The 15,031-nt window shown below is 46.3% G+C and overlaps 1 protein-coding gene across 3 annotated transcripts in view; it reads left to right on the top strand.

Annotated features, from left to right (window-relative positions):
* Positions 1 to 10,304, top strand: part of ITFG2 (integrin alpha FG-GAP repeat containing 2) — a 77,938-nt gene extending 67,634 nt beyond the window's left edge. For all 3 annotated transcript variants that reach the window (XM_077265948.1, XM_077265947.1, XM_077265949.1), the window contains 3 exons: positions 4,585 to 4,702; positions 4,778 to 4,951; positions 9,893 to 10,304. In XM_077265948.1, coding sequence (XP_077122063.1) covers positions 4,585 to 4,702; positions 4,778 to 4,951; positions 9,893 to 10,005 — 405 coding nt within the window. In that variant the 3' untranslated portion in view covers positions 10,006 to 10,304. The remainder of the gene's footprint in view (positions 1 to 4,584; positions 4,703 to 4,777; positions 4,952 to 9,892) is intronic.
* Positions 10,305 to 15,031: the final 4,727 nt, after the last annotated feature.

Here is a 15,031-nt window from a genome sequence, read left to right as displayed (position 1 = left end):
TAGACATGCGTCTGAGCCACGTGAACCATGCCCTTCTCGGCCAAAAGGGAGCTATGAGTATCACTCGTGCCTTGTCTTCCTGAATTTTTCTGAGGACTGTCGGGATTAACGGAATTGGGGGAAATGCGTATGCCAGATGGAAGTTCCACTGGTATAGAAACGCGTCTACCCCTTCTGGTTGTTCTCTTGGGTTTAGAGAATAGAACTTCTTCACTTTCCGATTTTGTTTTGTGGCGAATAAGTCTATTTCTGGAACGCCCCAGTTGGCACATATTTCCCCAAAGACTTTCTGGCTCAGGGCCCATTCCCCTTGATACATCAAGGCGTTCCTAAGCCGTCACCCGTTACAACGGGTGACGGCTTAGGAAGTCGGCAACTTGATTCTCTGATCCTCTTAAGTATGTTCCGGTTAGAGAGAGAAGGTTGCTTTCGGCCCACAAGAAAAGTTCTTTGGCTTCTGCCATCAGGGATGGTGATCTTGTACCCCCTTGGCGATGTATATAAGCTATTGTTGTGTTGTTGTCAGATAACACCACCACATGCCTTCCTGGTATTCTTTCTCCCATTTGAAGAAACGCTTGTCTCACCGCTGACAGTTCTTTTAGATTGGAAGACGCTGTTGTCATTGAGGGCTCCCATTGACCTTGTAGGACCTGATCCTCCACATGCGCTCCCCATCCCCATGGGCTCGCATCGGTGGTGAGGACTACTGGATTTTGTAATGACCATGGTACCGCTTTGCTCAGATTTTCTGGTTTTAACCACCATTTTTGTGAGTCTTGGACCCTTGGAGACAGGAGAATCTTCCGATTCAGATTGCAAGGATTTCTTGCTTGCTCGGCTAGTACCTGCCATTGCAACTCTCTCGTGTGGCTTTGGGCCCACCGTGTTGCAGGAATTGTCGCCGTTAGAACTCCCAGGAGCGACATTGCCTTCCGTTGAGAAATAGATCGTTGCAGCTGAAGAAGTTGTACCTTCTGTTGGATAGACTGGATCTTCCTCTGTGGGAGGATACACTCCTGTTTGATGGAATCTAGTAGGATCCCGAGGAATTCTTGAGACTGTGTTGGGACGAGTCTTGATTTCTTCAGATTTATCATCCACCCCAATTTCGTTAACACGTCTAGAACTGTTGTGACTGCTTTCTCGCAATCTTCTTTGCTGTTTGCTATCACCAAGAAATCGTCCAAATAAGGCACCAGCAATATGTCTTCTTTTCTGATGAAGGACGCCACTTCGGAAATAATTTTGGTAAATACGCGGGGTGCTATGGCTACCCCAAATGGAAGACATTGATACTGTAGGTGGGTGGGAGTTTTTTCGAGGTTTACTAGCAGTCTGAGATATTGCTGATGTTGGATTGCGATTGGCACATGGTAGTAAGCGTCTGTAAGATCGATTACTGCCATATAACAGTTTGGGTTGAGTACTTTTATCACCGTCCTTAAAGTCTCCATCTTGAATTTCTCTATTTGAATGTAACGATTTAAGGCCCTCAAGTTGAATATCACTCTCAACGAGCCGTCTGGTTTTTGCATTAGGAACAGGGTGCTGTAGAACCCTTTCCCTATTTCCTGATGAGGAACCTTCACTAAGGCTACGTTCACATTTGCGTTGTGCGCCGCAGCGTCGGCGACGCAACGCACAACGCAAACAAAAACGCAGCAAAACGCATGCACAACGCTGCGTTTTGCGCCGCATGCGTCCTTTTTTTGATTGATTTTGGACGCAGCAAAAATGCAACTTGCTGCGTCCTCTGCGCCCGGACGCGTGCGCCGCAGTGACGCATGCGGCGCAAAACGCAAGTGCGACGCATGTCCATGCGCCCCCATGTTAAATATAGGGGCGCATGACGCATGCGGCGACACTGCGGCGCCCGACGCTGCGGCGCAGACCGCAAATGTGAACGTAGACTAATACCTCTTTTTGTATGAGGAGATGAATTTCTCTTTCCAGCGTGGCCTGATTTTTTTCCGCCACTTGGGTCATTGTCACACGATTTGGTGGGAGGCTGGAGAATTTGAGTTTCAGACCCTCCGGTAACAGGTTGGTTATCCACTGAGAAGCCGGCAGTGCCGCCCAGTGGTGGACAAACCATTGGAGTCTTCCCCCCCCCCCACCGGGATCCTGGCGTCATTGGTGTTTGGGATCAGACTTAGGGGGAGGCTTGTTGAAAAGGAATCCCTTTTCTTTTCGATCTCTCCAAGGTCTGCCTCGGCCAGACCTGTCATCTGAACGGCCGCGGGTCCCCCTGTATCCAGATCCACGAAAGGACGAACGGGAAGTTTCCCATCGGCGCCTAGGAAAGGAAGGAGGTGGAAACCGCTTCTTCTTGTCAGACGCTTTTTCAAGAATCTCGTCCAGCGCTTTACCGAAAAGATATTGCCCTTCACAGGGTACTCCACAGAGCTTGACTTTTGACTGGAAGTCAGCCGCCCAATTCTTCAGCCATAATGCTCTACGCCCAGAGTTGGATAAAGCACAAGCACGTGCGGCTCCTCTGACAGAATCAATTGATGCATCCGCCAGGAATTTTGCGGCACCTTGTAGGGAGGGCAATGCCTCCAGTAGTCTTTCTCGTGGACACTTATTTTTGATATGGTCACTTAACTCCTCAAAACCACTTGACCATAGCACGTGCCGTGCAAGTGGCCGCAACCCCGGGTTTAAATGACCATGTTGATGCCTCCCAAGCCGATTTTAGAAAGGCATCTGCCTTCTTGTCAAGGGGGTCTTTTAGGACTCCCATATCCTCAAAAGGCAATGCTACCCCTTTAGAGGTGCTGGCTATGGCGGCGTCTAATTTAGGAGCCTTTTCCCATTTTTCACATACCGCTTCATCAAAGGGGTACTTGCGTTTTAAGGCTTGAGGAATGGAGATCTTTTTATTGGGCTTTTTCCATTCTTTCTTGATTAGATTCAATATATTATCATGGAAGGGAAAGACCTTTTGCTTCTTCCCCTCCAAGTTACTGAACATGCTATCCTGAACTGACCGCGGCTCCTTTGGGGTTTCCACCCCCATAGTTGCTCTGACTAGTTTGAGCAGTTTCCCAATATCCTCTGACTGGAAATAAGGGTGGCCATACTCCTCATCCGAGGAGTCTAAGTCTGAGGCATCAGAGGGGGTTAACACTCCCGGCTCATCCCCTGAATCTATGTCCGACCCCTGTTCACTTGCTGGGGGAGGGGTTTTTTCTTTAGCCGTATGATGTTTCAGCTGCTCTTTGACTGTGGATTTAACTTCTTCCCGTATTATTGTTTTAATGTTCTGTAATAAGGAAGGTGTTTCTTCTGCGACTGTTTTATCTATACAGGCCCGGCAGATTCTTTTGGTATATAGCTTAGGGAGTGTCTCCTTACATAGTGGACAAGCCCTATTCTTTTGTTTGGAGGTGGCTTTCCTTCCCTAAAAAGACACAGTATATAGTGTATCAGTGTGTGTGATCTTGCCTTACAAAGGCACTCACCCCTCCAGGACCCCGGATACCGCGGTAGCTTGTGCCTCCTCAGACATTCTGGGTGCAGGCGTCTCCGGATCCATCGCTGGTTCGGTCATTCTAGCAGGCAAACTGCGTGCTGCAGAGGACCAGCGGCTTATCGGTTGCTCCCAGTATATAGAAGGAGCGGTGTGCGCGCCTCTGGAACAGCTTCCGCCCGGAAGTGTCCAGCACACCGGCTCCTTCGGCGTGTGACGTCACTTCCGGCGCGACCGGAAGTCGTCATCCTTCACTTCGGCGGCCGGCGTCAGTGAAGGACACGCCCCCTACCCCGGACCTGCCTCCTGCCCAGAGCGGTCGCCGGGGAGTCCAGCGAGGGGAAACAGGCGCGGTACAGCAGCTCCTTCACCCGGACAGCACCGCACGCAGTGCCGCCGAGCATGGCTGGTCCCCCCCGCGGACCTCGGCCTCCGGACCGGAATCATCAGAGGGTATCCCTCTGGAGGTATGAGCTCTGCCACAGGCGTCCACCTGCAGGAACAGGAAACCAAACTGAGGAGAGAGTGGCCGCCCCATTCTTTTATCTCTGCTACAGGTTTCCTGTTCCTGGGGGCGGATGCCATCTCTCATGTGCGGTGCTGTCATGGTGAAGGGAAAAAAGCGGCGCTGAGAAATAAGTACCCTTAATTACCGCCATTAAAAGGCATTGATATGGTCGTTAAGGTGTTAAAGATCCAGCCATGGACCATGGCTGGAGACAAGTCTGGTCCGACTCCACCCCAGCCTGTCCTTCCCAGTTCTATTAGAGGCCATTGATACATCTCAAGACTTGTCACTCACCTGCAACATCATTGGCATGAGGTAGCTGAGTGGATCCAGACTAGTCACGTCTCTTGCTATGGTCTAAGCCGGATCGTTAAAGTATATTTTTCTATAAAACAGTTTGGACAGCATGAGTCAGACAACAGGTTTATTGTCTTTAATACTTGCCTACCTTGGTCCTGATGCACCATTAGAGTAGTCAGATCTGCTTACTGCTGTTAACATTAACTAGCATCATTAGATTTTAGCGACGGACAGACTCTAAAGATATCAAAAGGCAGAAAAGGGCAACTGTGAAAACCTGCGCTTACTGTTATTTCAGGGTAACGGACAAGAAGAAGTTGTGGCTTGTGCATGGGATGGGCAAACCTACATCATTGATCACAAGCGCACGGTCCTCCGCTTTCAGGTTGACGAGAATGTCAGTGCCTTCTGTGCAGGTAGGTGCATGATGATAAACTATGGTACAGACATTATGGCGCAGTTGAAATTTTTTTTTCTGATTTTCTTACTAGGACTTTATGCCTGCCGGGGTAATCAGAATACTCCATGTTTGGTTTATGTCGGTTTTAATCAGAAAATATATGTATATTGGTCTATAACACTTGAAAGGATAGAATCTTCCAATCTTCTGCAAGTATTAGAGGGAAATGAGGAATTCACATCCCTGCTTAGTAAATTGCATATAGGTAAGTGCACATTATCTGATTTGTGTAAATACATATTTTCATGACTCGTCTTATAGGGAATATATTGTCAGAAAATCACTTATTATTTAAATCAGGTTTTTGTGATGAATGTATTTCTTAAAGGGAATCTGTCAGCAGTATTGTGCACAGTACCTTGGTTGATGAAATCCGTCTTGTGGTTCTTGTTTAATCTTTGTTTTCAGTTTTGAGTTCATGATTTGCTTGTGCTCCGGGGCGGCTTGTGTGTGTGTGTGTGTGTGTGTGTGTGTGTGTGTGTGTGTGTGGTCTTCATGTCGTGCTCTGATTGGCTATTCATAATGCAGCCTGCTGACAGGTCACTGATCACTCACTGACCTGCCCCCTATTGTACATAATGAATATTGTATATACCGTATATACTTGAGTATAAGCCGACCCGAGTATAAGCCGAGGCACCTAATTTTGCCACGGAAAACTGGGTAAGCTTATTGACTCGAGTATAAGCCGGGTATGCATTGTTCCCTCATCCCTGTCCTGCTAAGTGTGGCTCCCCGGTCTCCTAGTTGTATGCATGGCTCACCGTCCTCCCCCCTTCTATGTATGGCTCCGCGTCCTCCCCCTTCTATGCATGGCTCGGCATCCTCCCCTTCTATGTATGGCTCGGCGTCCTCCCCCTTCTATGTATGGCTCGGCGTCCTCCCCCTTCCATGCATGGCTCGGTGTTCTCCCCCCTTCTATGCATGGCTCAGCGTCCTCCTCCCTTCTATGCATGGCTCCGTGTCCTCCCCCTTCTATGCATGGCTCAGCACCTCCCACCTTCTATGCATGGCTCAGCACCTCCCCCTTCTATGCATGGCTCAGCACCTCCCCCTTCTATGCATGGCTCAGCAACTCCCCCTTCTATGCATGGCTCAGCACCTCCCCCTTCTATGCATGGCTCCGTGTCCTCCCCCTTCTATGCATGGCTCAGCACCTCCCCCCTTCTATGCATGGCTCAGCACCTCCCCCTTCTATGCATGGCTCAGCGTCCTCCCCCTTCTATGCATGGCTCAGCGTCCTCCCCCTTCTATGCATGGCTCAGCGTCCTCCCCCTTCAATGCATGGCTCAGTGTCCTCCCCTTTCTATGCATGGCTCAGCGTCCACCCCCTTCTATGCATGGCTCAGCGTCCTCCCCCTTCTATGCATGGCTCAGCACCTCCCCCTTCTATGCATGGCTCAGCGTCCTCCCCCTTCTATGCATGGCTCAGCACCTCCCCCTTCTATGCATGGCTCAGCGGCCACCCCCTTCTATGCATGGCTCAGCGGCCACCCCCTTCTATGCATGGCTCAGCGTCCTCCCCCTTCAATGCATGGCTCAGCGTCCTCCCCTTTCTATGCATGGCTCAGCGTCCACCCCCTTCTATGCATGGCTCAGCGTCCTCCCCCTTCTATGCATGGCTCAGCGTCCTCCCCCTTCTATGCATGGCTCAGCGCCTCCCCCTTCTATGCATGGCTCAGCGTCCTCCCCCGTCATACTCTCCCTCCTTGCACGGTCCTGCACGTCCCTGTATCTCCATTGTCCTGGCGCCGGCAGCTCTCCTCTCCTCTACTCAGCGGTCACGTGGTACCGCTCATTAAGGTAATGAATATGCGCTCTACGCCTATGGGAGTGGAGATACGTACATATTCATTACCTTAATGAGCGGTACCACGTGACCACAGAGGAGAGGAGAGCTGTCTGATAACGGAGATGCAGAGACGTGCAGGACTGCGCGAGGAGGGTGAGTATACTCCTCCCCCGCCGGCTTTCTGGGACTGTGACTCGTGTATAAGCCAAGGTGGGCGTTTTCAGCACAAAAAAGTGCTTAAAATCTCGGCTTATTCACCTGCAGCAGGCAGGGGCCGGCGGCGGCTCCTGCTCTACAGCCGATCCCATGGGTAATGTGCAGTTAATTATTTTTTTGTTTATTTGTATCAATTAATGTACACCATAATCAGTCTGAAAATGGCGCTGGCCACACATACGCAGCAGCAGATATCGGTGATCAGATAGCTGCTACTGTGCAGGCGACGGTGGCGCCATTTTGCTAGAGAAAAAAAAATCCTCCAAGATGTCGCCGCCTGCACAGTAGCAGCTATCGGATCGCCGATAGCTGATACTGTGCAGGCTTGGCCGGCGCCATTTTCAGATTTATTTTTGTAAATTAATGTATACCATAAAAAAAAATTAACTGCACATTACACATGTGATCAGGCTGCAGCACCTGACTGCTGCAGGTTTTTTTTTTTTTTTTTTTCAAATATATAATATTAATTATGTAAAATAGGGGGCATATAGGGTAATAACGGCGCACAACACAACCCTGCTGATAGGTACCCTTTAAATAAAATCTGTCAGGTTTTTTCGATTTAACGTGAGAGTGAGATAATATAGGGTACTGTTTACCGCGATGTCACATATTGAACGCTACGTATGCTGTAGCTTCAATACAGTCAGTGTTTTATCATCAGGAGATTAGCACTACAGGACTTCAAGCAGTCAGGCTAATCTGTGTAACCATGCCCCACCACTGATTAGCAGCTTGCTGACAATTGTCAGTGTACACAAGAAGCTGTCAGTCAGGGGTGTTCTATACAGCCCAAAAGTCTTAGCTCTGCAACATCTACATCAGACAAACGAGGATTCTATCAAAACTACACTAAAGTTAAGGCCCCGTCACACACAGCGACGCTGCAGCGATACAGACAATGATGCTGATCGCTGCAGCGTCGCTGTTTTGTCGCTGGGGAGCTGTCACACAGACCGCTCTCCAGCGACCAACGATGCCGAGGTCCCCGGGTAACCAGGTAAACATCGGGTTACTAAGTGCAGGGCCGCGCTTAGTAACCCGATGTTTACCCTGGTTACCAGCGTAAAAGTAAAAAAAAACTAACACTACATACTTACCTTCCGCTGTCTGTCCCCCAGCGTTCTGTTTCTCTGCACTGTGTAAGCACAGCGGCCGGAAAGCAGAGCGGTGACGTCACCGCTGTGCTGTGTTTTCCGGCTGGCCGGCGCTCACAGTGCAGAGAAGCACAGCGCCGGGGGACAGACACCGGAATGTAAGTATGTAGTGTTTGTTTATTTTACTTTTACGCTGGTAACCAGGGTAAACATCGGGTTACTAAGCGCGGCCCTGCGCTTAGTAACCCGATGTTTACCCTGGTTACCAGTGAAGACATCGCTGAATCCGTGTCACACACACCGATTCAGCGATGTCAGCGGCACCTCAACGACCAAAAAAAGGTCCAGGCCATTCCGACACGACCAGCGATCTCGCAGCAGGGGCCTGATCGCTGGTACGTGTCACACATAGCGAGATCGCTACTGAGGTCGCTGTTGCGTCACAAAACTTGTGACTCAGCAGCGATCTCGCTAGCGATCTCGCTATGTGAGACGGGGCCTTTATACATCACTGGCATCCTTGCCACAGCTGTCTGTTTAGCCTTTGCTGGTTTGTTATAGGGAGACCATATATCTTATTTCTGGGGTCCCCGTAAATTCACCAGTAAATGCTAAGCAAACTTCTGTGAGCTGTTATAATAGCCTGGGAACATTTTAGGATATTGTGCCTTTTCCCAGATTATTAACATTAACCCCCAGCCGTGGTCTTTCCATCTGCTGGTTATGAAAATTTTGCGGGAGCCCACGGGATTTTTTTTTTTTTAATTCTTAATTTTACACAGGATATTCACAGCTGCTGTTGAATACAACTCCCATCATTGTCTCCTGGTCGCACTGATCACAGGGAGACCAAGCAACAATGATGAGCGCTGCCTTCAGCAACCGGCTCCTGGTAACTGTACGGCTTTTCCCAGATGCCGGTATGTGTCACACTGATGACACACGGATTTTTTTATCTGTGTCATCAGTATTCACATGTGCAGCACGTATTTTGTCCGTTCTGTGTGTAAAAACTGTTATGTTGGGTTTTTGAACACGGTCCTTGTGGAAAACCTGACATGTGCGCACCACCATTGAATACAATGGGTGTTTGTATGTCCGTATTTGTGGTCCTTAAACATATGGCATACCGACATACAGTAAAAAAAAAAAATTTCTGGTAAAACATCACGATTGCATCACTTTATCACAAATATATAATCTTCAAACTTTACGATCCCTATTATACAAAGCTTTGTTCAGCACACCTGTCACGACACAACTGTCTGGAGACCTGGGACCAGGGGCGCCTTTTCTGGCCCTACTACTAGGGGGCGCCCTAGCTCGCCCTGTTCCCCGGGATACTTCAGATGGCGAAGACGCCGGGGCCTTCCCCCTTGTTTTATCTCCTACAATAGCCCTCTGTCTGTTCTTTTCCCCCAACCAAGGAGAAGTGGCGCTACTGTGCACCGCTGTACACCAACCCAACAAACAAGGCAACACAGACAAGGAGAAAATGAAAACTCCACGCACACCAAATATTCGCTCACATATAACAGAGGAATCCACCGGGGTGTGCAGGAAGGGGAAGAAACCATAATCGAGAAAGATAAGGAATTACCACACATACAAACCAAACAGTCACTTATAACTCCTCCAGCTCTCCTTCTCATACCAACTCCTTTCCCTTCTTTAGCCATGCAGCAAGAGCTAACTCTGACAAGGATTAGTAATAGAGCCCAGATTATATAGGGAAAAGAAGTGGCTAACCAAGCACAGCTGAGCACAGGGATTACCAACATGGCCGATTAACCCGTTCTGCTGGAAGAAATAAACATGTTTAATAAGCTTCTTCACAGCGCCGGAGTAGGAGCAACCAGACGCTGCGGTCCTCTGGCTCTGCTCTGTCGCGGTAACCCTGTGACAACACCACTAGCTCTATGTATTGCCTATAAAATATTACACCACCTTGCATTTCTGATCTCTTTATGTTTCTGACAATTCGTTCTTTTCGGTATTTTATTTTTTGAGGCTAAGTTAGAATTGTTTTATGTTTCAGATGTGAATGATGTCTCCGCTGTACGCGCTCTTGTCCATAAAACCTTCTATCGTTCTAATGGTAAACGTGAGGACTGTTCCAAAAAGGAGGCGACAGAGACAATGGGACTTTGACTTCCACTCCATGTTCCACAAATCAGTGTGAACTTATCATACACTTTGTGCCTGGTCTGCAACAATACCAATATAAAAAATATGCTCTACTTGATGATTATTTCAGATTTTGGATGTTTTCCTTTCTTTTTCTCCCATAGTATAGGGGTTTGCTTTTTCTAGCTCCCAAGGCCCTCATCAGCTGTTTGTGGGCACTACAAACTCATCATCTGGCTATGTTCACATGCAGTGGCATTTGTGTGTTGTACAATTTTTTGTGATAATGGGATGTATATAATCGAAATAAATCAATGTTCCTATGTCCGTCTATTTGGGCTTTATTAGGCTAAGAGCCTTTCCCACAAATTTAATGGAAGAAATAGTGCAGCATCAAGAACTCTTCTAAATGAACCAGATGGACCTGTACCATATCACTGGGGATCGTTGTGCAACAGATCTGCAACATTATGTCTCTTGGGGCTTGTGTACACGACCGATATTATCTGACAAACGCTATGTGTAGTTTTCACGGATAGCATTCGAACATATGATATTTTGTGAGGCTGTGCCCATTTCTAAGTGGTCCGAGGAAAATTATCAGACATGTCCGATTTTCATTCACTGCCAGACTGGAGAGGGTGGAGAAAATGTTTTTGTTGTTCTTCACCTCTGAGAAAAACGGTAGTGTGCACATTATAAAAAGAAACTATGATGCAGATGTCAACAGAACCCTAATGTATTGATAGTAATGATTGAAAATGTTTTTATATATATTTAGATATATATTTTGTACTTTTTTTTTTTTTTTCACAATGTTGCAACCCTGTAAAAAAAAAAAAAAAAAAAAACATGAATAACTTTACAGTTGGAGAGATGTTAAACTGGTATTCCCATCTCAGTCATATATACCATATCCACAGTATATATCGAAAATGTCTGGGGCCCACACCTATTTTGAGAAACCAAATAGTTGGACTTGATGAACCCACAAGTATCAGATGTTTAGGCTCTGCTGTTCATATCTAAGAGTGTGCTAATCCTAACTACAATATGCACAAGACAGGTTTGTTAATATGTACAAAAATAATCTCTGAAGAAGAGGTGTTAGTAGTTGTTTCTTTAGTATTTTTGATCAGTCATCCATAACTACTAGAATTAAAGGTGACTCGGTTCTCAGTTAAGTTGTATTTTCCACAACTGCTCTTCTACTTCCTTTTTTCCTCTTTTACTAAAGGGTTGCTCCATTACTGTTATTAGTAGGTCATCAATATCAGATTATTTGAGGTCTGACTCAGAGCCCCCCAGCCAATCCAACTGTTTTCAGTGCTGGCAGCAGCTGAAGGTTAGCAGCTGTCGTGCTGAATAGCACAGTTCAGTCAACTGTTGGTGACGGCCGTAACAACATCCGGCTGCTGCCTGCACTGAGAGCTGCAGATCGATGGTGGTGCCAAGTGTCGGTCATCCATTGATCTAATATTGATGATCCATCATGAATATAAAAATAGTGGAGTAACCCCTTAATATTCCTCTCCTCTGGAGCACTTTATATGATCTTAATCTGCTATTTATTCAGACTCGTATATTTAGCATTGCGTTTTAAATACAATCTGGTGGCTTAAAAGGGATTGGTCACAAGGTTTCACAATACAAGAACAAGCTGCATTCATTATTATATTGTTCTCTAAGGCTGGCTTCACATTTGCGGGTGTGTCCGCATGCGTCTTGATTTTTAACATTGTAGATGCAGGTGCATACGTTTGCCCGCGTTTGCTTACGCATGTGTTTTTTTCGCGGTGTGCGTCAGGGCGCGGCCAACGCACCATGTTGACATTTTTGAGGCGTCAAATAGGCGCAGGCATGCGGATGAGTGCGTTAAAAAAAAAAAAAAAAAGGATTACTGTCTATGGGAACGTATGCATGCGTCCGATGTGCTTGCGTACTTCAGACTCCGCATGTCCAGGAACTGATTTAGACACGCCCTCCTGGAAATATCAAACGCATGAGCATAAATCGCACAAACGCATGTAAAAAAGCATGCATACGCTGCATTTTTTGCCTTCATGCGTAAGCTGATGCGGATAAACGCTGCGTTATCATGCGTTTTTGCATGCGTTTGCGCACGATACGCTGTGGACCGCAAATGTGAACCTAGCCTTAGACCTAATGAGGCTGCTGTAATTATAAAGTGGTTGACGGCTGCTAAATATTATATATATTAATATATATATATATATATATATATATATATATATATATATATATATATATATATATTTATTAGATGGTGGCCCGATTCTAACGTATCGGGTATTCTAGAATATGTAGGTAGTATATAGCACAGGCTACGTACTATATTGCACAATGACGTAGTATATAACACAACCAACGTAGTATATAACATAGCTATGTAGTATGTAACAGAGCGTACTTAGTATATAGCAGAGCTACGTAGTATATAACATAGCCACGTAGTGTATTGCACAGGCACGTAGTATATTGGTCAGCCACGTAGTATATTGCACAGCTACGTTAGTGTATTGGTCAGCGACGTAGTATATAGCAGAGCCACGTAGTAAATAACATAGCCACGTAGTATATTGTAGAGGCACGTAGTATATTGCATAGCTACGTAGTATATGGCACAGCCACGTAGTATATAACAGAGCCACGTAGTATATTGCACAGTCGACGTAGTATATAACAGAACCGACACAGCCACATAGTATATTGCACAGCTACGTAGTATATTGGACAGTCACGTGGTATATTGCACAGTCACGTTGTATATTGTCCAGCTACATAGTATATAGCACAGAGATGTAGTATATAACAGAGCCCACGCAGTATGTAACACAGCCCACGTAGTATATAGCAATGTGGGCACTATATGCGTGGTTTAAAAAGACTTAAAATAAAAAATAAACATATATTCACCTTCCGAAGGCCCCTTGAAGTCCTGGCGCCTGTGTGCGGTGCACACGGCAGCTTCCGGTCCCAGGGTTGGTATGAGCGCAGGACCTGTGATGACGTCGCGGTCACATGACTGTGACATCAGGGCAGGTCCTTCTCGCATGGCATCCTTGGCACCGGAACCTGCCGCTTGCACTGCCGAGGACAGCGCGCGACGTCGGAAGGTGAGAATAACCTTTTTTTTTTTATTATTATTATTTGTAACATTAGATCTTATTACTATTGATGCTGCATACGCAGCATCAATAGTAAAAAGTTGGTCACAGAGGGTTAATAGCTGCGTTAACGGAGTGCGTTACACCGCGGCATAACGCGGTCCGTTAACGCTGCCATTAACCCTGTGTGAAGGGCTGACTGGAGGGGATTATGGAGCGGGCACTGACTGAGGGGAGGAAGGAGCGGCCATTTTGCCGCCGGACTGTGCCCGTCGCTGATTGGTCGTGGCTGTTTTGCCGCGACCAATCAGCGACTTGGGATTTCCGTTACATACAGACAGACGGAAGTGACCCTTAGACAATTATATAGTATATAGATATAGATAAACACAGTACAGACCAAAAGTTTGGACACACCTTCTCATTTAGGCTATGTGCACACGTTCAGGTTTTTTCGCGATAAAAACGCTATAAAAACTCATTAAAAACGCATATATTATGCATCCTATCATTTAGAATGCATTCTGCATGTTTTGTGCACATGGTGCGTTTTTTTTCCACAAAAAAAAGCATCGTGGTAAAAAAAGAAGCATGTTCATTAATTTTGCGGATTTTCCGCGTTTTTCCTGCAATTCTATGCATTTGGAAAAACGCACAAAAACACGTAAAAAAAAGCTGTAAAAACGCATGCGGATTTCTGGCAGAAATGTCCGGTTTTTGTCAGGAAAATTTCTGCCAGAAATCCTGACGTGTGCACATAACCTTAAAGATTTTTCTGTATTTTCATGACTATGAACATTCACACTGAAGGCATCTTTTAAAACTATGAATTAACACATGTGGAATTATATACTTAACAAAAAAGTGTGAAACTGAAAATATGTCTTATATTCTAGGTTCTTCAAAGTAGCCACCTTTTGCTTTGATGACTGCTTTGCACATTCTTCTAAGGGGTATCTTTAAGTCCTCTTTTTCTCAGAAGAGGCAATTTGCATATTTAAATTCCCAGAGGAGCATTGTACGGCAAATAAGCCTCCTTACCTTGACAAGCCAGAGATGGTATGTCACTCTCCATAAGGAGAAACGATACCCCTTAGACCCCATGTCCAGAGCCTCTCACCTAGCCAAATCAGTTCTCATGCTTCGCACTGACGAGGGCCAACAGCCCGAAACACCGTGTCTGCGAATTGAGATACTGATTTGGCTTTTATCCTAAGTCATATTGCACGACTCGTTAAAGGGTTGATTGTGACTTGTAGGATCGCTACTTCCAATAGGTGGCGCTGTAGAGTTTAAGTCCTCTTTTTCTCAGAAGAGGCAATTTGCATATTGCACATTCTTGGCATTCTCTTGATGAGCTTCAAGAGTTAGTCACCGGGAATGGTTTTCACTTCACAGGTGTGCCCTGTCAAGTTTAATAAGTGGGATTTCTTGCCTTATAAATGGGGTTGGGATCATCAGTTGTGTTGTGCAGAAGTCTGGTGTATACACAGCTGATAGTCCTACTGAATAGACTGTTAGCTGCTTTTTTCTTGCCATAATACAAATTCTAAGTAAAGAAAAACGAGTGGCCATCATTACTTTAAGAAATGAAGGTCAGTCCGAAAAATTGGGAAAACTTTGAAAGTGTCCCCAAGTGCAGTGGCAAAAAAACCATCAAGCGCTACAAAGAAACTGGCACACATGAGGACCGCCACAGGAAAGGAAGACCAAGAGTCACCTCTGCTTCTGAGGATAAGTTTATCCGAGTCACCAGCCTCAGAAATCGCAGGTTAACAGCAGCTCAGATTAGAGACCAGGTGAATGCCACACAGCGTTCTAGCAGCAGACACATCTCTACAACAACTGTTAAGAGGAGACTTTGTGCAGCAGGCCTTCATGGTAAAATAGCTGCTAGGAAACCACTGCTAAGGACAGGCAAC

This window comes from Ranitomeya variabilis, chromosome 5, assembly GCF_051348905.1.
Source record: "Ranitomeya variabilis isolate aRanVar5 chromosome 5, aRanVar5.hap1, whole genome shotgun sequence".
Classification (NCBI taxonomy): domain Eukaryota; kingdom Metazoa; phylum Chordata; class Amphibia; order Anura; family Dendrobatidae; genus Ranitomeya; species Ranitomeya variabilis.
This window is presented reverse-complemented; position numbering and strand designations above follow the sequence as displayed.